This window comes from Salvelinus namaycush, chromosome 18, assembly GCF_016432855.1.
Source record: "Salvelinus namaycush isolate Seneca chromosome 18, SaNama_1.0, whole genome shotgun sequence".
Taxonomy (NCBI): Eukaryota; Metazoa; Chordata; class Actinopteri; order Salmoniformes; family Salmonidae; genus Salvelinus; species Salvelinus namaycush.
Window position 1 is genome coordinate 38,783,303 of NC_052324.1, and position 24,661 is coordinate 38,807,963.

General features: G+C 44.1%; 1 protein-coding gene across 1 annotated transcript; it reads left to right on the top strand.

Moving 5' to 3' along the window:
• The first annotated feature begins 8,970 nt into the window (after positions 1-8,970).
• LOC120063424 (heat shock protein beta-8-like) lies at positions 8,971-22,808 on the top strand. The gene is made up of 3 exons (XM_039013794.1): positions 8,971-9,853; positions 13,035-13,098; positions 21,536-22,808. The coding sequence occupies exons 1-3, from the start codon at positions 9,451-9,453 to the stop codon at positions 21,714-21,716; spliced, it is 648 nt and encodes a 215-aa protein (XP_038869722.1). The 5' UTR covers positions 8,971-9,450; the 3' UTR covers positions 21,717-22,808.
• Positions 22,809-24,661: the final 1,853 nt, after the last annotated feature.

Genomic DNA, 24,661 nt, shown 5'->3' on the forward strand with positions numbered 1-24,661 from the left:
TTTAACCATTTCAAACAAGTTCTTTGTCAACAATGAATTTGGCTCTTCTTACTTTTCCTTTATACCCCAACTTTTGGCAGAAATATAGCCTTTTCTTATGCTTGCAGTCTCCGCAGACCACACAACCTTGAGCCTGGTCGCTTAGTTGGGTGGAGGTTCTGGTTCGAGCTTGCCGAGGTTCAGATTTCGGTTTTGGTTCCTCCTCTCTCAGTTGGTCCAGCTTCTCATAGATGGCTTCTTGACCTTGAAGAAACTTGTGGAGGTAGTCAAATCGCTTGTCTTCTTCAGCTTCATCACCTTTGGCAGCTACATGAAGCAGCCATTCCTTCTTCAGGCCATCAGGAAGTTTACTCTCTATTGTCTTTGTTACAAGAGGGTTCTTTATAGCACCGGTCTTGCCAAGCTCGTTCAGATCGACCAGGGCTTTTTCTACAGATTGGATGAGCTCAACAATCCTCCTGGGCTGGTTACCTTTAACTGCTTGGAGTCTTTGGAGCTCTTCTACTATCTCAAGGGCTATAGTTGTCTTATTTCCAAAGCGGTTCTCCAAGACCCGGAAAACCTCCTCAGCAGTTGTGTAAGTTGTAAGGTGAAGGTCTCGTATGGTCTTCTCATCCACACTGTCGAGAAGTTGGAACTTTTTAACCTCTCTGGATCCAGTAGGTTCTCCCTGCATCTGGAGCGCTTCCCAGTCTTTTTTCCACCGGTGAAACTCTCGGCGGATGCCAGAAAACTTTGGGAGGGCAGCAGGCTTTAATTTAATTGCTGGTGTGGCCACAGAACTGTTTGAAGTAGTACTCAATCTGCTGGTTTCTCCTCTAACGTGTGCCCCTGTAAAGTCTGCTTGTCTTATTGTGAGATTTGGCAGGATAGTTTCAAGGTCTTTGATACGACTCTGGAAATGTTGTTGCTCTGCTGGGGGGGCCCAGCACTTCCAATGTTTATGCACCTCCTTCGCAGCCTTCACAAGTTTCTCTAGTTGTCCGATCATGAAGAGATATGCATCTGGGTTTTTACTTGGGTCCACAGCTCCCACGTTTTCTGCTTGCGACTCTGCTGTTGTAATTACTTGTGTCAGTTCATATTCCCCGAAATTGGCCCACAATGTCTTTTGTATGAGGTCCTTTAGCTCTTGCAGTTTTTTCTCACACTCATTGGCTGTTTTGACCAAGTCAGACTTCTGCTGCTCGCTCAACTCCTCTGCATCAGAGTTTTCTTCAATACATTGCCCCTCTACATCATCGTTGGCTTCCAGGACTTTGCCAGCTTCTGCAGTGAGCTTCCTAAAATTGTCTCTGAGCTCCTCTTCTGACATCATTGTATGCATTCGTAGCACATTATTGGCCAGACGGGAAAACTGACGCTTCGCTGATGTCCTTGCGGTCTTTAGCTGCTCCACCAGTAATGAATCACCCACTTGGTTTACTAAGATTTCTACAAAGTTTAAATTACTTTTAACCATTTCAAACAAGTTCTTTGTCAACAATGAATTTGGCTCTTCTTACTTTTCCTTTATACCCCACAAACAACATTTGAAGTTATAAATACCACTGCAAAAGTCCTATCAAAGTTAAGAGTTAAGAGTCTGTGTTTTCCAGAGTATCATTAGCAGTGCACTGCTTAAGTCAGTCTAGCCAAGCATGGCCAATATGGCGCTTACCGGCTGTCTTTCACAGTTTTGTGGAGGGCTTGGACTTGCACAGTCACCTTGATCACAAAGATGAAGTTTCCTTGGTCTTGTGGTGTTATAAATGCTCATTTCACTGCGGTCTAAAGACAACAGCAGAGCCAGGTGCTGGCACGCCCAGATTGCCTGGAAGATTTGTTCCACCTGGTTCACCACTGATTGAAGGAGGAGGAGTTTCACCACTGAGGAGCTCCCAGGCAGTTTGTCAGCACAATGTATGTGTTTTTTGGATTGTCTAGGGGTTTTGTACGTTTAATGGGTCAGTGTCTTGTCTAGGTGTTTGTATGTCTATGGCTGCCTAGATTGGTTCTCAATTAGAGGCAGCTGTGGTTCATTGTCTCTGATTGAGAGCCATATTTAAGGCAGCCATAGGCATTTGGGTTTTGTGGGTAATTGTCTATGTAGAACGTTTGTAGCTTGTGTATTGCACTTACGTTTGTAGCTTCACGGTCGTTTGTTGTTTTGTTTATTTTTTGTAATAGTGTTCGTTTCGTGTTTCTCTCATCTCTAATAAAAGAGAATGTATTTTTCACACGCTGCGCCTTGGTCCTCTCTCTCACCGCAAGATGATCGTGACAGTATGGTAAACCTTCTCACGTGTACTGGTATGGTAAACCTTCTCACGTGTACTGGTATGGTAAACCTTCTCACGTGTACTGGTATGGTAAACCTTCTCACGTGTACTGGTATGGTAAACCTTCTCACGTGTACTGGTATGGTAAACCTTCTCACGTGTACTGGTATGGTAAACCTTCTCACGTGTACTGGTATGGTAAACCTTCTCACATGTACTGTGTGTAGATACATTGCCTCACTGTTGTCAGCTCAGCTGTAAGCTCTCTGATTTTCCATCACCATTACTAGGCTATATGATGTGTTTCTATAATGGCCATTGAACTACTACTGAAAGAAAAATAATCGAGTATCAAGGCGAGACCCAGATGCAAATACAGGAGGCAGATGGTTGGAGTCTTACAAAGTGTATTAATCCAAAAGGAGTAGGCAAGAGAATGGCAAAAAGGTCAAAACCAGATCAGAGTCCCAGAGGTACAGAGTGGCAGACAGGCTTGTGGTCAAGGCAGGCAGAATGGTCAGGCAGGCGGGTACAGAGTCCAGAAACAGGCAAGGGTCAAAACTGTGAGACTAGAAAAAGGAGAATGCAAAAAGTAGGAGATCGTGGGAAACCGCTGGTTGACTTGGAACATACAAGCGACACCTGGAGGGGGTGGAGACAATAACGAGGACAGGTGAAACAGATCAGGGTGTGACAGCGAGCCAAGAAAACATTTGGGAAACTGGGGGGGAATTGAGAAATATTGGAAACTATATCAGTGGGTTATATAGGTCTTTGTGCTTGAACTCCATCCCTGATCGTGTTGAAAACAGAAGGTTAAATAACAAGGCGCATGATAAGACTGATGCTCCAGTGTGTTAAATGATGCAGTCTCTCATTTTCTCTGTGAATGAGCAATAATGTGGAGATGGAGAGCTAGGATGCGTTTTCCCACTGGCACACAGCAGGGTGTCAGTGTGAGCTTGACTTGTTGTAATGCTTCAGCTGAAATCGGATTGTCCTCCCCTTGAACCCTTAAAATAAACCCTTATCCCTCCCCTTCCCATATATTGTGAGCAATTATTTATATATACAATAGATGACTGACAGGGAGGCGCTGTTTAGAAGCCACCATGCCTCCATCTTGGCACTACCCCACCCATTGTAAGAAATATTCTGGAATCTACAGAAATGCATGTATTAATGTCTATAGTACATTTGTTTTTGACATATTTATTATATTACAGACACTTTACAGACATACTTTTAAATTCTATTATGTGAGCTAAACAAAAATAAATGTTAAAAAATCCTTTAAGCGGTAATCAGCGGTAGAAACAATAACAAAGCGTTTCCCCGCCATTGTTTCGGTAAAAAGCTGAGGGATGGGGCTGGAGAAATGTACCACTCTCAAATTCACAGACAGAGATGTGGATGCAAGAACTGACCATCAATGATATCAAAAGTATAGTTTTAACCATGTTTTGAGGCTATACATTATTTGTTTACATTTACTTTGTTTACAAACATTGGAGTAAAACAAGCTTAAATGTTGTGTTCTGATGTGGTTAGACAGTTGAACTAAGCCCATGAGGCATTTATAAGTTATACTCTTCAAGAATCAATGGGTACATATCATTCAAGAATCAATGGGTACATATCATTCAAAGCCATACAACTCTCCTTCCGTGGCCTCCAACTGCTCTTAAACGCTAGTAAAACTAAATGCATGCTCTTCAACCGATCGCTGCCTGCACCCGCCCGTCCGACTAGCATCACTACTCTGGACAGTTCTGACCTAGAATATGTGGACAACTACAAATACCTAGGTGTCTGGTTAGACTGTAAACTCTCCTTCCAGACTCACATTAAGCATCTCCAATCCCAAAATACATCTAGAATTGGCTTCCTATTTTGCAACAAAACATCCTTCACACATGCTGCCAAACATACCCTCGTAAAACTGACTATCCTACCGATCCTTGACTTCGGCGATGTCATTTACAAAATAGCCTCCGACACTCTACTCAGCAAATTGGATGTAGTCTATCACAGTGCCCTCCGTTTCATCACCAAAGCCCCATATACTACCCACCACTGCGACCTGTATGCTCTCGTTGGCTGGCACTCGCTTCATATTTGTCACCAAACCCACTGGCTCCAGGTCATCTATAAGTATTTTCTAGGTAAAGCCCCGCCTTATCTCAGCTCACTGGTCAGCATAGCAGCACCCACCCGTAGCACGCGCTCCAGCAGGTATATTTCACTGGTCATCCCCAAAGCCAACTCCTCATTTGGCTGCCTTTCCTTCCAGTTTTCTGCTGCCAATGACTGGAATGAATTGGAGTCTTATATCTCCCTCACTAACTTTAAGAATCAGCTGTCAGAGCCGCTTACCGATCACTGTACCTGTACACAGCCACCCAACTACCTCATCCCCATATTGTTATTTATTTTTTTGCTCCTTTGCACCCCAGTATCTCTACTTGCACATCATCATCTGCACATCTATCACTCCAGTATTAATGCTAAATTGTAATTATTTTCACGTCTAGGGCCTACTTATTGCCCAGCTCCTTATTCTTCCACATTTGCATACACTGTATATAGATTTTTATATTGTGTTATTGACTGTATGTTTGTTTATGTGTAACTCTGTTTTGTTTGTGTCGCACTGCTTTGCTTTATCTTGGCCAGGTCGCAGTTGTAAATGAGAACTTGTTCTCAACTAGCCTACCTGGTTAAATAAAGGTGAAATATATATCTTTTTTTTAATGAGTCAAAAAATCTATGTAGCAACTGCTGATTGCCCTTTTAAAGTTTAATTCCATAATGTATCATTTTTAATTTTAATTTTTAAAACGTGATACTGTTGGGCCCTCTAGTCAAAAAATCCTATAGAGAAAATCCTAGCAGATTTTGGAACCTATCCTATAGGATAGAACCCCATACGAGTCCAATATGACTGGTTCTGAAATCTGATAGGATTTTTCTATTGATCATAATGTAAAGGAACTTGCAGCCTTGAATCACTCCCAAACTGTGATGGTGTGTTAAAGAGATTGACAATCGCAGGTAATTATCACTGGTGTAAATAGGCAAAGATACGGAGATTGTGCTCCAGAGACACGGGAGAGAGGCTGTTTCCCAGTTTACTGGTCTTTAATCTTGATTGCAGTTTGACATAAATCTTCAGGTTTCTGTGCCATATTTAGCTGTGAGATTGTCCAAACAAGAGCTGTGTTCAAATACCCATACTTTCATACTGTATACTACATAGTTAATGAGTATATACTATTAGTTCATTTTAGTATACTGTAAACGAACGGTATCATTTCAGTTGAGCGTACTAGCGCTACGCCTGTCTACCGCAAGTTAATTCTGTTGCTATGCAACCTCTTGCTATCTTGTTAGCATAACAAAACATTACTTGGTAGACATTTTATGACTTCGGGTGTGTTTCATAAATTCAATCTGGAGTGCCAGAGTGCTCTCTGGGCGTTCGTAAATTCAGAGCGTTATCAGTTTGTCAGTTCGTAAATTCAGAGCGTTATCAGATTGTCAGTTCGTAAATTCAGAGCGTTATCAGATTGTCAGTTCGTAAATTCAGAGCGTTATCAGATTGTCAGTTCGTAAATTCAGAGCGTTATCAGATTGTCAGTTCGTAAATTCAGAGCGTTATCAGATTGTCAGTTCGTAAATTCAGAGCGTTGTCAGATTGTCAGTTCGTAAATTCAGAGCGTTGTCAGTTCGTAAATTCAGAGCGTTGTCAGTTCGTAAATTCAGAGCGTTGTCAGTTCGTAAATTCAGAGCGTTGTCAGTTCGTAAATTCAGAGCGTTGTCAGTTCGTAAATTCAGAGCGTTGTCAGTTCGTAAATTCAGAGCGTTGTCAGTTCGTAAATTCAGAGCGTTATCAGACTGTCAGTTCGTAAATTCAGAGAGTTCCACTCTTGGAGCATTCAGAACACGCACTGGACGCTCTAGCCAAGGAGTAGCGTTGATCTGAGCGTTTTGACCTCACAATGGCAGTCATGCACCCAAGCCAACTGGCTAACATTGACTAGCTTGCTAGCTACTTCCAGACACAAATGAGAGAACACTTCACTCTGACCATTTTACTCGCCCAAGCAGAGCTGGTTAGGCTGTTTTCATGTTATCTGGAGCGTTGGTGACTCTAACGATTTTTTTCCGACGTTTACTGACACCGACCATATTCAACAGGTGTTGAGCGTTTGTAAATTCATCAGTTATTCTGGCACACTCAGACAAGATTGCTTTGAAATCGGAGTAGATGGCCAGAGCGAATTTTTGAACGCACCCAAATTAACAATGTCCATTGAGAATGCACAACGACTATACCGCTAAGCTATGAATGATGTGATTAATCAAGTCAATAAACGTTGGGTAGTTTGTTAGGTAGCATATAGTTAATATACTGGCAAGTTCGATGTATTAGTAGCCAACTAACGACGCTACTTAGGTAGCTAGCTAACATACAGGTACATACTGCTGTAATGATATGCTACGCAGTTCGTAAGAATACCGTAGCTAACACATTTTCAGCCAATCACGACGTGTAACGTAACTTATTTGAAAAGTCATTACTTTCTTACATTGCTCAACATTTTCTTAACATTTGTCATAATTAAAGCAATGAATTTGTATCTGCACTCGTCGGACTTCGGCTGCATATTTTCCACAATTTTCTTCAAATCTGAAAATGTTGTGAAGCCACGCCCATTTTCGGAAAGAATTGTATTATGGGCCCTAAAAGCACGGAAATAGTATCCACTGCTTGTATACTTCGTATGTTGGCGAATGTAGTACGACATTGGCATACTAACTATATCGATACTATGACTAATAAGCATAATACAGACTCAACGTACGTCACAAATAGTATGGTTAGTATGAGTATTCGAACACAGTTCAAATGTATTTATCCAATTGTGGTGTCCATACAATGTGGTCTGAAATAACAATGAATAGAATAATATCAACACTATGGCTTGACAGGTTGTAATAGATAAGTAGACAGGGCTAATGAAGGGGCTGCTGCAGTCACTATGGGAGCTCTTTCTAGAGTGCCCGGTTAAATTGTGCATAAGAGCATTTTTTTACTATGTAAATCAAATCAAATCAAATCAAATTGTATTGGTCACGTACACGTGTTTAGCAGATGTTATTGCAGGTGTAGCGAAATGCTTGTGCTTCTAGTTCCAATGGCAGCAATATCTAACAAGTAATATCTAACAATTTCACATTCAACAACTTGAAAAAAATTAACACACACACTCACCTGACAACAGGAACAGGATGCCCTTATATGGGTATCACCGCATGACACCTTCTCGCCAGGATGTCCTGACCGGATGCCCATATTTGGGCATGCACACGTCATCCAGACAGGGTCATAAATCAAACGTTTGACGTCTACTTTATTCTCTCTAGCGTCTGATAAATGACTAAAATGTCAAATGTAAACATGATTAAAACATTCACAACTTCGTCAGGAAACATAAGGAAATAAAATCTGTAATTACAGTTATTGCATTCACGCACAGTGAAGGATAAACCTGTTAGAATAATATTGGTATAAAAGTAGAGATTCCCTGCACAGCCACAGGTGGCTGTTTTAAGCAATATATTTTGTGTCATTGTGATTACCTTATAGGGCACATCACTGCACTCTATACTCCTCTGTAAACTAGTCATCTCTGTATACCCATCGCAAGACCCACTGATTGACGCTTATTTATAAAACCCTCTTAGGCCTCACTCCCCCCTATCTGAGATGTACTGCAGCCCTCATCCTCCACATACAACACCTGTTCTGCCAGCCACATTCTGTTAAAGATCCCCAAAGCACACACATCCCTGGGTCGCTCCTCTTTTCAGTTCGCTGCTGCTATCGACTGGAACGAGCTGCAACAAACACTCAAACTGGACAGTTTTATCTCAATCTCTTCATTCAAAGACTCAATCGTGGACATTCTTACTGACAGTTGTGGCTGTTTTGCGTGATGTATTGTTGTCTCTACCTTCTTGCCCTTTGTGTCGTTGTCTGTGCCCAATAATGTTTGTATCATGTTTTGTTCTGCTGCCATGTTGTTTTGCTACCATGTTGTTGTCATGTGTTGCTGCCTTGCTATGTTGTTGTCTTAGGTCTCTCTTTATGTAGTGTCATGTTGTCTCTCTTGTCTTGATGTGTGTTTTGTCCTATATTTATATGTTATTTATTTTTATTTGTTTTATTTTTAATCCCAGCCCCTGCCCCCGCAGGAGGCCTTTTGCCTTTTGGTAGGCCTTCATTGTAAATAAGAATTTGTTCTTAACTGACTAATAAAGGTTAAAAAATACATTTTTATTTTCGACAGGAACAAAACGATAGGATTACAATATGATTCTAATAGAGGTGACAATCCTTTTTTTTAATGTAACCTATATTTAACTAGGCAATCCTATATGATTCTATTGGAAAAATCACTAACCCTAAAGTATTTTTTGACTAAGGCCAACTGTACAGACACACCGTAAATACATGTCATACATACTGACAAACCTGACTCATTAGTTATATTGTTTTATCCGTATGGTGACATCAGTGTGTTTGCCCCTTGCTCTCCCCCAGCCTCTGAGTCTCCACCTATCTCCCAGGCTGCGCCTGAAGCCATGCGTTATTTTCTATTAAAAAGATAATGAGTCACTGGGGTATGGATGGTTTCAACGGACAAGACTGTTGGGCCAGTGACACCATCCAGCGCTAATGGCTAAACTTGGACGGACAGGGAGGGGCTTCTTCTGTCAGCTGTTGCGTTGTGGCGCCCAGAGGCACCGCACACTTTCTGGACATTGTTTTGCACACTCACCGTCAGGCAAAACGGTAGCCATATAAAACGGTCTTCCAGTCGATATAAGGTCAGTTAAACTCAAAGACCGTATTCAACTTCGAGGATACTAAGGGAAGGGGTCGTCACAAGTCGATGTCCGTTATTTTGGGGTGATTCAATGCGTAACTGTCTTGAGCGCAACACCTGAAGAACATAGATACAATTTCGTTTTTAGGAAATCATCTGGTTTACAAATTATTTTTTTTCATTGTCTACTATATATTTATATTACTTTGGCAATTGTCAGCTCCGGGAGAGTAAACTTGGACAGAGTAAACTTTTTTCTTACTTTTCTTATTTGGAGCAGCAGCCAGTTGATCATGGCAGAAGACTTCTACACTCTGGGAACGCTGGGTAGTAGGCAGAGGGTCCCCCGAGACCCTTTCAGAGAGAGTCCGTCACTGGCCTCTCGGTTTATGGACGATGACTTTGGGATGTCCCCTTTCCCTGAAGACTTGTCAATGGACTGGCCCGGTTGGGCTCGGCCTAGCCGGCTCAGCACGCGGCTTTCCGCACCATTCACGGGCACTCTGCGCACAGGGTTTCCACCAACGCGTGCATCGACTGGGCAGCCGCCTGTGTACAGCACGAGATACAACGAGTCCCCCCGCAGCTCTCCGACCCAGACGCCGGGAGAGCCGTGGAAAGTTTGTGTGAACGTCCACAGCTTCAAACCAGAGGAACTTAACATCAAAACCAAAGATGGGTTTGTAGAAGTATCAGGTGAGGACATATTAGTTTAGGCTCTATTCAATGTGTATCTCTGCGGCGTTACAGATTGCGCGATATAAATTTAAAGGTAATTTCCGATTGAGGCGTCATACTGTTTGCAGTGTTTACAGTGAACGTAGTCTCCGATAACGCGGGAACATTGCCTTTAAATTTCAATCACACTGTAACGCTGAACTTCCGCAATACGGATTGAATATAGCCATAGTCCTACTTCAAATATACAGTAATTGACTTGAACACATCTAAGAAAAAAGTGTCTATTGTCAGAGTGCAGTTGCTTTGGGGATCAATAAGAAACATTAACAACTGTACTTATATAGGCTATTGTGTCACATTTGAAAATGAAATGATATGCATCGTCTCATACATACAATTAAAGTACACAACAGACAGGATTATTTAAAAATAGTTATATTCATATTTAAAATATGTACATCATATATTCTCATAGCCAGCTCATATGATAAGGATGTTTGAATAGCCTACAACGTACAGTATATGGGGCAGTAGGGTCCATGACTTGCAGATTGCCAGCCCTGTTCATCAAGCCCAGGCACCTGTTCAGATGCCTCCAGAATCACTCACCCATGAGACAGATATAGATTTAAGTGAGGAAGGCCCATGACAACAGTCTCTGTCCAGAAGGAGACAAGCAACACACTGCTGTTAGTATTAGAGAATGTTTTGGAACTGTTATTCTGCCCGGTGATAGCTGACTAGACCCTTCAGTAATTATTTAATCATATGCTCTTGTTGTGCTACCATGCTCTGATCCTAGGAACCAAATACACTGAACAGCTTGTTTCTGGAAGTATTATTCTGCCTGGCGATAGCTGATTAGTGCCTACACCCCCCTTGAGTATTTAATCAATTCATACAGTATAATCTCTGAGTTTGTTTTGTTACCAAGCACTGAACTGATTTACTGAAGTAAAATGAACTGCTGATTGTAGAACTAAATAAGTACAGGGGTTATATAAACCTTCTATCCAGGGCATCCATACAATCTTTGAGTTTGTTATGTTTTTACCAGGTCCTGAATGTTGGTTGAAATAAGTATAAAATATATTTAAAGCTGTCCATGGCTTCTTTAGACTGTAGACTAAATATTTAACGGACAACTGAAGAATGCCAGGTGGAGTGTAAGTTACCAGAGAGAAGAGACTAGGCCTCATACGGAGCTTTTTATAAACACAGTGTTGGTATGCCATTAGGGTCATTCAGTCAGCTAGCGCCATGGAGCTAAGGCCTGCCTGCCTCTGGGGGCTCTTCCTGCCTGCCTGCCTCTGTGACCTGACCTGTTCTAAATGTGTGTCTGTGAGAGCATGTCATAAGCATGTTAAAGTCGGGGTTGACATGGCCAGTCCGTGCTTTCTCTCATGTCATGTGTAGATAGTAACCGTCAAAAGTCAACCTAACTTTGGCTGAACAGAGTTTTTGCCTCGTAGTAGTTTCTGAGTTATCACAAAGCAGTGTGTCCTTGGGGCTGCAGCAAAAAAAAGACACTTGGAATGGATGTATATCATACTTGCAATTAAGAAACTAATGTGATCTGACAAGTGCAGTCTGAGTGTGTTACCAAGGCAGTTAGGAATGTGACATCCGTACCACACGGGACTGAGGGAGGATGAGAGGCTCAAGGAGACTGAGGGAGGGTGAGAGGTTCAGGGAGTCAGAGAGAGTGAGAGGTTCAGGGAGTCAGAGAGAGTGAGAGGTTCAGGGAGACTGAGAAGGTGAGAGGTTCAGGGAGACAGAGAGGGTGAGAGGTTCAGGGAGACAGAGAGGGTGAGAGGTTCAGGGAGACTGAAAGTGAGGCTGTGGTTGGTTGTGTTCTCTCCAGAGCAGAGCTGTGGTTACGTTTCTGTTCTCTCCAGACCAGAGCTGTGGTTACGTTTCTGTTCTCTCCAGAGCAGAGCTGTGGTTACGTTTCTGTTCTCTCCAGACCAGAGCTGTGGATACGTTTCTGTTCTCTCCAGAGCAGAGCTGTGGTTACGTTTCTGTTCTCTCCAGACCAGAGCTGTGGTTACGTTTCTGTTCTCTCCAGACCAGAGCTGTGGTTACGTTTCTGTTCTCTCCAGACCAGAGCTGTGGTTACGTTTCTGTTCTCTCCAGACCAGAGCTGTGGTTACGTTTCTGTTCTCTCCAGACCAGAGCTGTGGTTACGTTTCTGTTCTCTCCAGACCAGAGCTGTGGTTACGTTTCTGTTCTCTCCAGACCAGAGCTGTGGTTACGTTTCTGTTCTCTCCAGACCAGAGCTGTGGTTACGTTTCTGTTCTCTCCAGACCAGAGCTGTGGTTACGTTTCTGTTCTCTCCAGACCAGAGCTGTGGTTATGTTTCTGTTCTCTCTAGACCAGAGCTGTGGTTATGTTTCTGGTCTCTCCAGAGCTCTAGGCCAGTCCAGCACTTTCCTCAGGTGTAGACGTCACACAGCGGGGGTATAAGGTTGCACATAGCTGGGTGGGACGGAGCAGAGGGTAGGGGTGTTGGGCAGCGGCTGCTACACTGACATTTATCATTCAGAGCAGCTGCACAGACAGGAGTCATAAACAGGACGTTATTAAGATAGGGTGTCCTTCATTCTGGGGCTTTCCAGATCTTTCTTTCCATTTCTCCCTCAGTCAGGGTTGGCGATTTCATCATCTGAGAAGAAGTAGGGTTAAGATGGGAAATGGGGAGGTGTGTTCTGTGTCATTCCTGTGATTATAATAAAGTCCTTTTTTAATTTATTTAACTAGACAAGTCAGTTAAGAACAAACTCTTATTTACAATGACTGCCTACCGGGGAACAGTGGGTTAACTGCCTTGTTCAGGGGCAGAACGACAGATTTTTACCTTGTCAGCTCGTGGATTTGATCCAGCAACCTTTCGGTTACTGACCCAACGCTCTAACCACTAGGCTACCTGCTGCCCCTTTGAGTTGAATTTAATTTAATTATATGACCCACCCTTACACCAAGGACTATGTCTAAACTCCATGTTAACTTCTGGACTCCACAATCCTGCGTTTTAGATAACGACACCGAGATTTTTGCCACATGACATGTTGTTGATTGCATCTCCCACTTATCAGAAGCTATGACCAAGCGAGAGAGATTACACAATTTGACAAAGTATCACTTGTTGGGGGTCGTTGCACTCTGTTCATTGTATTTCATGTTGTTTTTCCCACAGGGAAACATGAAGAGAAGCAGGAGGAAGGAGGCACCGTGACAAAGAACTTCACAAAGAAGATACAGTGAGTATCCATAGCTGCCTGGAACAATAACAACAACAACTAAAACAATAACATCAACAACAATAACATCAACAAAAATAACATCAACAAAAATAACATCAACAACAATAACATCAACAACAATAACAACAACAACAATAACAACAACCAATGCGCCTTTAGGATCACTTTACTTATTGCAGTCTCCCCAGTACCCACATACTATCAGCAGTCTCCTCAGTACCCACAGACTATCAGCAGTCTCCTCAGTACCCACAGACTATCAGCAGTCTCCCCAGTACCCACATACTATCAGCAGTCTCCTCAGTACCCACATACTATCAGCAGTCTCCTCAGTACCCACAGTCTATCAGCAGTCTCCTCAGTACCCACAGTCTATCTGCAGTCTCCTCAGTACCCACATACTATCAGCAGTCTCCTCAGTACCCACATACTATCAGCAGTCTCCTCAGTACCCACAGTCTATCAGCAGTCTCCTCAGTACCCACAGTCTATCAGCAGTCTCCTCAGTACCCACAGGTTTTCAGCGGTCTCCCCAGTACCCACAGGTTGTCAGCAGTCTCCCCAGTACCCACAGGTTGTCAGCAGTCTCCCCAGTACCCACAGGTTTTCAGCGGTCTCCCCAGTACCCACAAGTTGTCAGCGGTCTCCCCAGTACCCACAAGTTGTCAGCGGTCTCCCCAGTACCCACAGACTATCAGCAGTCTCCCCAGTACCCACAGACTATCAGCAGTCTCCCCAGTACCCACAGACTATCAGCAATCTCCTCAGTACCCACAGACTATCAGCAGTCTCCTCAGTACCCACAGGTTGTTATCAGTTTCCTCAGTACCCACAAGTTGTCAGCGGTCTCCCCAGTACCCACAGGTTGTTATCAGTCTCCCCAGTACCCACAGACTATCAGCAGTCTCCTCAGTACCCACAGACTATCAGCAGTCTCCTCAGTACCCACAGACTATCAGCAGTCTCCTCAGTACCCACAGGTTGTTATCAGTCTCCTCAGTACCCACAGGTTGTTATCAGTCTCCTCAGTACCCACAGACTATCAGCGGTCTCCTCAGTACCCACAGACTATCAGCAGTCTCCTCAGTACCCACAAGTTGTCAGCAGTCCCCTCAGTACCCACCGGTTGTTATCAGTCTCCTCAGTACCCACAGGTTGTTATCAGTCTCCTAAAGTACCCACAGGTTGTTATCAGTCTCCTCAGTACCCACAGGTTGTTATCAGTCTCCTCAGTACCCACAAATTGTCAGCAGTCTCCTCAGTACCCACAAATTGTCAGCAGTCTCCTCAGTACCCACAGACTATCAGCGGTCTCCTCAGTACCCACAGACTATTAGCAGTCTCCTCAGTACCCACAAGTTGTTATCAATCTCCTCAGTACGCACAGGTTGTTATCAGTTTCCTCAGTACCCACAGGTTGTTATCAGTCTCCTCAGTACCCACAAGTTGTCAGCAGGCTCCTCAGTACCCACAGGTTGTTATCAGTCTCCCCAGTACCCACAGACTATCATCAGTCTCCTCAGTACCCACAGACTATCAGCAGGCTCCTCAGTACCCACAGACTATCAGCAGTCTCCTCAGTACCCACAGGTTGTTATCAGTCTCCTCAGTACCCACAGGTTGTTATCAGTCTCCTCAGTACCCACAGACTATCAGCAGTCTCCTCAGTACCCACAAGTTGTCAGCAGTCTCCTCAGTACCCACAGGTTGTTATCAGGCTCCTCAGTACCCACAGGTTGTTATCAGTCTCCTCAGTACCCACAGACTATCAGCAGTCTCCTCAGTACCCACAGACTATCAGCAGTCTCCTCAGTACCCACAGACTATCAGCAGTCTCCTCAGTACCCACAGGTTGTCATCAGTCTCCTCAGTACCCACAGGTTGTTATCAGACTCCTCAGTACCCACAGGTTGTTATCAGTCTCCTCAGTACCCACAGGTTGTTATCAGTCTCCTCAGTACCCACAGACTATCAGCGGTCTCCTCAGTACCCACAGGTTGTCATCAGTCTCCTCAGTACCCACAGGTTGTTATCAGTCTCCTCAGTACCCACAGGTTGTTATCAGTCTCCTCAGTACCCACAGACTATCAGCGGTCTCCTCAGTACCCACAGACTATCAGCAGTCTCCTCAGTACCCACAAGTTGTTATCAGTCTCCTCAGTACCCACAGGTTGATATCAGTCTCCTCAGTACCCACAGGTTGTTATCAGACTCCTCAGTACCCACAGGTTGTTATCAGTCTCCCCAGTACCCACAGGTTATCAGACTCCTCAGTACCCACAGGTTGTTATCAGTCTCCTCAGTACCCACAGGTTGTTATCAGTCTCCTCAGTACCCACAGACTATCAGCAGTCTCCTCAGTACCCACAGGTTGTTATCAGTCTCCTCAGTACCCACAGTTTGTTATCAGACTCCTCAGTACCCACAGACTATCAGCAGTCTCCTCAGTACCCACAGGTTGTTATCAGTCTCCTCAGTACCCACAGTTTGTTATCAGACTCCTCAGTACCCACAGACTATCAGCAGTCTCCTCAGTACCCACAGGTTGTTATCAGTCTCCTCAGTACCCACATGTTGTTATCAGTCTCCCCAGTACCCACAGGTTGTTATCAGTCTCCTCAGTACCCACAGGTTGTTATCAGTCTCCTCAGTACCCACAGGTTGTTATCAGTCTCCTCAGTACCCACAGGTTGTTATCAGTCTCCTCAGTACCCACAGGTTGTTATCAGACTCCTCAGTACCCACAGGTTGTTATCAGACTCCTCAGTACCCACAGGTTGTTATCAGTCTCCTCAGTACCCACAGGTTGTTATCAGTCTCCTCAGTACCCACAGGTTGTTATCAGTCTCCTCAGTACCCACAGGTTGTTATCAGTCTCCTCAGTACCCACAGGTTGTTATCAGACTCCTCAGTACCCACAGGTTGTTATCAGACTCCTCAGTACCCACAGGTTGTTATCAGACTCCTCAGTACCCACAGGTTGTTATCAGTCTCCTCAGTACCCACAGGTTGTTATCAGTCTCCTCAGTACCCACAGGTTGTTATCAGTCTCCTCAGTACCCACAGGTTGTTATCAGTCTCCTCAGTACCCACAGGTTTTTATCAGACTCCTCAGTACCCACAGGTTGTTATCAGTCTCCTCAGTACCCACAGGTTGTTATCAGTCTCCTCAGTACCCACAGGTTGTTATCAGACTCCTCAGTACCCACAGGTTGTTATCAGTCTCCTCAGTACCCACAGGTTGTTATCAGTCTCCTCAGTACCCACAGGTTGTTATCAGTCTCCTCAGTACCCACAGGTTGTTATCAGACTCCTCAGTACCCACAGGTTGTTATCAGTCTCCTCAGTACCCACAGGTTGTTATCAGACTCCTCAGTACCCACAGGTTGTTATCAGTCTCCTCAGTACCCACAGGTTGTTATCAGTCTCCTCAGTACCCACAGGTTGTTATCAGTCCCCTCAGTACCCACAGGTTGTTATCAGACTCCTCAGTACCCACAGGTTGTTATCAGTCTCCTCAGTACCCACAGGTTGTTATCAGTCTCCTCAGTACCCACAGGTTGTTATCAGTCTCCTCAGTACCCACAGGTTGTTATCAGTCTCCTCAGTACCCACAGGTTGTTATCAGTCTCCTCAGTACCCACAGGTTGTTATCAGTCTCCTCAGTACCCACAGGTTGTTATCAGACTCCTCAGTACCCACAGGTTGTTATCAGTCTCCTCAGTACCCACAGGTTGTTATCAGTCCCCTCAGTACCCACAGGTTGTTATCAGTCTCCTCAGTACCCACAGGTTGTTATCAGTCTCCTCAGTACCCACAGGTTGTTATCAGTCTCCTCAGTACCCACAGGTTGTTATCAGTCTCCTCAGTACCCACAGGTTGTTATCAGTCTCCTCAGTACCCACAGGTTGTTATCAGACTCCTCAGTACCCACAGGTTGTTATCAGACTCCTCAGTACCCACAGGTTGTTATCGGTCTCCTCAGTACCCACAGGTTGTCATCGGTCTCCTCAGTACCCACAGGTTGTTATCAGTCTCCTCAGTACCCACAGGTTGTTATCAGTCTCCTCAGTACCCACAGGTTGTTATCAGTCTCCTCAGTACCCACAGGTTATCAGACAGACATTTCACACATCTATTGTTATACAATCCAATATAAAAAACGTTGGCTCATTCCTAGGCGTGCAAAACAATAACAACAACTGATAAACAGTTGTTCCTTAAGGATTACCCTACTTCCTACACTCTACCCACGGGTTATCAGATGTTTCAAACAGCTATTTTCATATCAGCCAATATTTAAGGTGCCGCTCATTCCTAGACGCCCTGAACATCAACAACCGATGAACAGTTGTTCCTTTAGGATTACCCTACTTCCTACAGTCTTCCCACAGCTAATCTAGCAGACATTTCAAACATCTATTGTCATATGATCTTATATCTAAAAATCAGCTGATTGTCCCAGTTACCCAAGAAAGGCATCTAGTGTGTAGAATGTTCCATAGAGCCATGCCCCTGTTAATTGGGACTATGGAACATCAGACAGTGGTGCTAATCATGAGTTCAGGGGCACTGGCTGCCTTCCAAACGGCACTGTCTTCCCTACAGTACACAGTACACAACACCCTATAGGCCCCAGTCAAAAGTAGTGTACTATATAGGGAATAAGGGGCCATTTGGGACACAGTTAGTGTCTTACAGGCGTCACTTCAATGTTGTTCATTTCCCCTTGGCTAATTAGTAGGCAGCTGGTCTCCACCGGCTCCAGCACTACTCTCTCTCTCTGTCATCATATCACCAAGCCCTGTAATTGGAATCCCTTAGATCACACAAACACTCACACCTGCACGCACGCACGCACACACACACACACACACACACACACAGAAACACACAAACACACACACACGTTGTGCTCTAGCTAAGCTAAACCAGAAGCAAGAGACGGACTGAGAGATAGAATAGTGTGTATAAAAATAACTGTCCTCAATACAGGAATCCTCTGGCTGTAGAGTACAGTAGGCTACACTCAGTAGAGAGAGAGGAGACATTCCTGTACTGCCTAATCTAATGTATACATGCATGAGAAACCGTGTGTTGTTTTTAGTCTAAAAGACTAGAGCTGGGCTATTTCTGGCAGGTTATTCAACTCTGATGCACATTGAGCCGAGTCACAGTCAACAGCCTTTTAACTGTGACTGTATTCATGATACTGCTCAGCTTCTTTGGCCATTATTGATCTATCAATTGATTTTGGTCTTATAGGATGGTGTCTGTATAGATAGGATTCAATAAAAATGATTAAAATGATTAACTACAGATCATTTTCCTCTAAATGTTCTGGAGTGAAAATATAGTGCATCACCAAGGTTAACTATTTTAGTTATTCTAGAAGCAAACACATTGTAACTCAATGTCCCTGGAAGTCTCTCTCTGGAATGTCACTCCTGTGTGTTTTGCTGTGAAGGTCTCAGTGTGTTTGTTATTCAGGGCTGTGGGTGGATTGTCATTGTCACTTTGCCTCCTGTCTCTATTCCTGTGATAGACATAATAATACTGGACTGCTTCAGATTGACTCAGTCCATCAGCTGCACGGACACACACTCACACACTCACACACTCACACACTCACACACTCACACACTCACTCACTCACTCACTCACTCACTCACTCACTCACTCACTCACTCACTCACTCACTCACTCACTCACTCACTCACTCACTCACTCACTCACTCACTCACTCACTCACTCACTCACTCACTCACTCACACAGACACACACTCACTCACACAGACACACACTCACTCACACAGACACACATTCACACAGACTCACACACACTCTCTGTATTTTTCTCTCGCTCTCTTTCTCTCTCTTCTATCTCTCCTCTCTCTCTCTTCCCCCAAGCCCTGTTTCACTACCCCTGACTTTTTTTAAATATTGGACAGTTTTTGGCAACCATACAGAATCAATAGGCTAGATAAAAAGAAGTGTAGCCAGAGTTAAATAAAAAAAACATCCGGACAGATAAGGCTCTCCAGCCCGGTGTGGCTCGTAATAAGCCAGATGAGTGATTTGACTTCGTCAGAGAGACACTGACTATGCCATGCTGCATTGAGAAAATAGGGGACCGTGAATTGAAGCCTTGAAGCCAGGGATGATTTATCCTGAAGTCTTCAGTCACTTCCAACTTTCCACACGAGTGTGTCTGAGGGATCTCTTTCCCCTCACTCTTTCCCTTCCATCCATTGGTCCCTCCTTGACCTCCTGTCTTATGGACAGGCAATTGTCAGTTGTGTGTGAAGATGGTAGACTGTAGAGGGGTTATGCTAATGAAATGGACTGTAGACTCTAGGTCTAGGCCTATGAGGCTGGGTTGTTTATTTAAGGACCTAGGAACACTTGGCAGCTCATATGGAAACTCCTGTGACGGATGGACGGAGGGCTTTATTTGGCCATGCTCCTTGACAAAGACCAGATACCAGTCCGTTTGGGGTCGCTGTCTCTCGTTCGTTCTCGCTCTTTCTCTCCCCTTCCTCTCTCTCGGTCCTTCTGGTGTTTTCTCTCTCTCTCTCTCTCTCTCTCTCTCTCTCTCTCTGTCTCTCTGTCTCTCTGTCTCTCTGTCTCTCTCTCTCTCTCTCTCTCTCTCTGTCTCTCTCTCTCTCTCTCTCTCTCTCTCTCTCTCTCTCTCTCTCTCTCTCTCTCTCTCTCTCTCTCTCTCTCTCTCTCTCTCTCTCTCTCTCTATCTCGTGCAATTTATCTGACTGACAACGTTAGCATCTGTAAGCAAGGTCACACATATGACTATGACGAGAATGTGTGTTTAGAACTGTTATAGGATGGACATGCTACTACAGTGTCATAAGTGAGAAAAGACAAGACAAAGCTCAGTATAGGTTAATAAATACCACGCTGACGTTTGTGGGATACAAGGCTAGTTCTAGCTCAAACCCAGAGCCATACAGTATACTTCTGTCTGGGCTATCTTCCAAGGATACTGTATTTCCTATCTTCTCCAAGGTCATCTTTGAATCTCTGTCTGTTTATCTCATATTGGTTCAATCATAGCAGGGTTGCGTCCGAAAATGCAACCGATTCCCTATATAGTGCACTAATTCTGACCGGTGCATGGGCACTGGTTAAAGGTAGTGCACTACATAGGGAATAGGATACCATTTCAAAAGCAATCTCTGTCCGTTTATCTCATATTGGTCCAATCACACAAGTCCTCCTCTCTCCATCCTTCAGCATTCTCCTAAACATTTTGACGGAAGGTAATACTGTATCTCACTTCTATTCCTGTCAACACAGAACTCATTTCTCTGTCTCTTTCTCACTCTCTCTCTTTCTCTCACTCTAACTAAATAAATGTATCTCTCCCTCTCTCTAAACTCTCTGTCTCTCCCTCTCGCTCTAAACTCTCCGTCTCTTCCTCGTTCTCTTGTTCTCTCTCCCTCTCTTTCCTTTAGAATTCTCTTAAACATTTTGACAGAAGGTAACAATATCTCACTGAATCTCTCTTGCTCTATTTCTCTCTCTCTCTCATTTTCCCTCTTTCTTTCTTTCTTTCTTTCTTTCTCTCTCTCTCTTTCCCTCTCTCACTACACATTTATGAGGAAGCCATTTACGCTAATCTAGTCATATACAATATGTATCATATTTTCAGTACAAAAAACATGGGGGAAAATGGAGAAAGAAAAAGCTATTTTGTCTAACTTGAAATTGTCTGCTACCCGTCCACCTGGCTGTTGGGATGAGCTGGTTAGAAAAGTATGTAGATGGAAATTGCAGGTGATAATAAACTTTGCATCAGACAGCCATTTTATGTGTAATTGGAATCTTTATTTCTCAGTCCTGCGCCTGGAGCGAGTCCGTCTAATTTCTTCTTCTTCTTCTTTATTATTTTCTCCCTCATGGCGCCACAAAGATGATGGCAGCCAGAACATTTTAATGAAAACCTGGAAAATACATTTACATGTATCTCTGGGGTGTGAGATTACGCATTCGGAATGAGCTAAGGCCAAAGAGGGAGAGAAAAAAATAGTTTTCAACAACAATTTCATCTGCAGCCAAGGTTTCTCCTCACGGACAGTTTTACACCCTCTGTTTATAACTGATAGTGTTAAATCCTCTGTTTATAACTGGAGGCTGTTATGAGATAGTGTTAAATCCTCTGTATATAACTGGAGGCTGTCGACAAGATGTCAATCAAATCTGTATCTTGGCACCAAACGGTATTTGCAGTACTGCTGAGGTGAGGTTCATGTTTTTAAGACGTCCAAGCACAGGGGTGTACACTTCCTTTTTCTTGCTCTTTCTCTCACACCTGTTCTCTCTGTTTTTGTAGTTACCAACCTTTTCAAGACCCTCAAGCTTAAAAGTCTATGTACGAGTCTCTCACATATGTTCTCTCTTTCTCTCTCCTTCCCAGGATTCCAACCGACGTTGACCCTGTGACGGTCTTCGCCTCCTTGTCGCCAGAGGGGGTGTTGATCATCGAGGCGCGGCAGAGCCCTCCCTACTACCTCTTCAGTAACGAAGGTCCCCAGGGAGAGATGGAGGAGGCCAGCCAGAGCCAAGAGGCCAGGCCCCAAGAGGCCGCCATGGTTTAGGACGAAGCCCAGGACCGAGCTCTCTTCCCTAGGGAGACACAGGCTCACCCCGGGCCCCCCATTCAGGGAAACCATGACGTACAGAGCCACATTTGACCCCAAAATCATGTTTGTTTGATTATTGGCACTAATGCAACTCCATAATTGAGCATCCAGCAGAGTAGAGGAAGAGTTAACATGTTCAAAGCCTTGGAGATCCTCAGCATATGTTGTAGCCCCCTACATCACCCTATTCCCTTTGTAGACTACTTCTGACCCCTATATAGGGAATAGAAAGAAACACCCTGATTTTCATTTTGAGTGTAAAGTAATCGCTCCATCATCCCCCTAAAACATTTTTGCCAGTGTTTCTCTTGGTAGCCATGCTGCTTGGTTCTCGCACCAATTTAATTTCAAGTCAGAAACTAAATCAATCCCACTGTCTCACAGTAGCATTGCTACTGACCTGTTTAGATACAGACAGAGGCTGGCTCAAGGCTGGGAGCCCCGTCTATCTGGGTCGTTCCGTAATGTCATGTCTCCCTTCAGTATTTCACACGTTATTTGACGTTTATGCATCATGCAATGTCTTCTTTGTGTAATTGATCCATTGTCAATCATATTATGTTGAATGGGTAAATTAAAGAAGCTCATTGAAATTCATAAGCAAGTTGTACAATATGACTGAGTAGTCTCATTATCGTTATAGTGTGTTATAGAGTGTTGATATTGTATTATACCCCAATGTAGGTGACTGACTGTAAATAAATTGCACTGTAGCTTACCTACCATATATACCGATCCAAATACATACACAGGTCTATTCAAGTGCCGTGATTGCCCTAACTAGAGGTCTTACAAAATAATGTTCTTTGCATTTTTTTATTTGTACATGTGATGATGACATTGTGTTGGTTCTTGGTGCAAAGGTATTAAACTTTTTGCCAGACTTCTCCCATCCCTCTCTCATCACCTCCCTCCTCCTCCCCCCGCCTCTCTCTCCCATCCCTCCCTCCTCTCCTCCCTCCGCCCTCCCTCCTCTCCTCCTCCCTCTCTTCCCTCTTCTTGATATCTTTGTATTTGTTTATGCAATAAAACCTCCCATCAATCCCAGTGTGTGTTCACATCTGTGTGTTTTGTTCTGTGGATTTGTGCCATGTACAGTATGGGCCAGAATCCAAGATGTCCATTCGACAGTGCCCAACAATAGTAATTGGGTAACATATCAGTGCATTTGGAAAGTATTCAGACCCCTTGACTTTTTCTACATTTTTGTTACTTTACAGCCTTATTCTAAAATTGATTACATTGGTTTTTTTCTTCTCAATCTACACACAATACCCCATAATGACAAAGCAAAAACAGGTTTGGATTTTTTTTGCAATCTTATTAAAAATGAAAATCTGAAATGTCACATTTACATAAGTATTCAGACCCTTTACTTAGTACTATGTTGAAGCACATTTGGCAGCGAATACAGCCTCGAGTCTTCTTGGGTACGACGCTACAAGCTTGGCACACCTGTATTTGGGGAGTTTCACCCATTGTTCTCTGCAGATCCTCTCAAACTCTGTCAGGTTGGATGGGGAGCGTCGCTGCACAGCTATTTTCAGGTCTCTCCAAAGATTTTTCAGAGGGTAAAAGGCTCTGTCTGGGCCACTCAAAGTCATTCACAGACTTGTCCCTAAGCCACTCCTGCGTTGTCTTGGCCGTGTGCTTAGGGTCGTTGTCCTGTTCGAAGGTGAACCTTCACATCAGTCTGAGGTCCTGAGTGCTCTGGAGCAGGTTTCATCAAGGATCTCTCTGTACTTTGCTCTGTTCATCTTTCCCTCGATATTGACTAGTCTCCCAGTCCGTGCCGGTGAAAAACATCCCCACATGATGCTGCCACCACCATGCCTGCCACCACCATGCTTCACTGTAGGGATGGTGCCAGGTTTCCTCTAGACGTGATGCTGCCACCACCATGCCTGCCACCACCATGCCTGCCACCACCATGCTTCACTGTAGGGATGGTGCCAGGTTTCCTCTAGACGTGATGCTGCCACCACCATGCTTCACTGTAGGGATGGTGCCAGGTTTCCTCCACACAGGAGGCTTGGCGTTCAGGCCAAAAAGTTCAATCTTGGTTTCATGAGACCATAGAATCTTGCTTCTCATGCTCTGAGAGTCCTTTAGGTGCCTTTTGGCAAACTCCAAGCGGGCTGCCATGTGCATTTTACTGAGAAGTGGCTTCCATTTGGCCACTCTACCATAAAAGCCTGATTGGGGGAGTGCTGCAGAGATGGTTGTCCTTCTGGAAGGCTCCATCTCCACAGAGGACCTCTGGAGCTCTGTCAGAGTGACTATTGGGTTCTTCCCTGACCAAGGCCCTTCTCCCCCGATTTCTCAGTTTGGCTGGGCTGCCAGCTCTAGGAAGAGTCTTGGTGGTTCCAAACTTCCTCCATTTAAGAATGATGTGTTCTTGGGGACCTTCAATGCTGCAGAAATATTTTGTTACCCTTCCCCAGATCTTTGCCTCGCCACAATCTTGTCTCGGGAGCTCTACAAACAATTCCTTTGACCTCATGGCTTGGTTTTTGCTCTGACATGCACTGTCAACTGTGGGACCTTATATAGACAGATGTGTTCATTTCCAAATCATTTCCAATCAATTGAATTTACCACAGGTGGACTTCAATCAAGTTGTAGAAACATCTCAAGAATGATCAATAGAAACAGGATGCACCTGAGCTCAATTTCGAGTCTCTTATCAAAGGGTCTGAATACTTACAGTTGAAGTCGGAAGTTTACATACACTTAGGTTGGAGTCATTAAAACACGTTTTTCACCCACTCCACAAATTTCTTGTTAACAAACTATAGTTTTGGCAAGTCGGTTAGGACATCTACTTTGTGCATGACACAAGTAGTTTTTCCAACAATTATTTACAGACTGATTATTTCACTTATAATTCACTGTATCAC

Coding starts and splice junctions, on each gene's coding strand:
- LOC120063424 (XM_039013794.1), top strand. CDS start 9,451: ATGGCAGAAGACTTCTACACTCTGGGAACGCTGGGTAGTAGGCAGAGG. Junction 9,854..13,034: donor TGGGTTTGTAGAAGTATCAG/GTGAGGACATAT, acceptor TTTTTCCCACAG/GGAAACATGAAGAGAAGCAG. Junction 13,099..21,535: donor AACTTCACAAAGAAGATACA/GTGAGTATCCAT, acceptor TCTCCTTCCCAG/GATTCCAACCGACGTTGACC.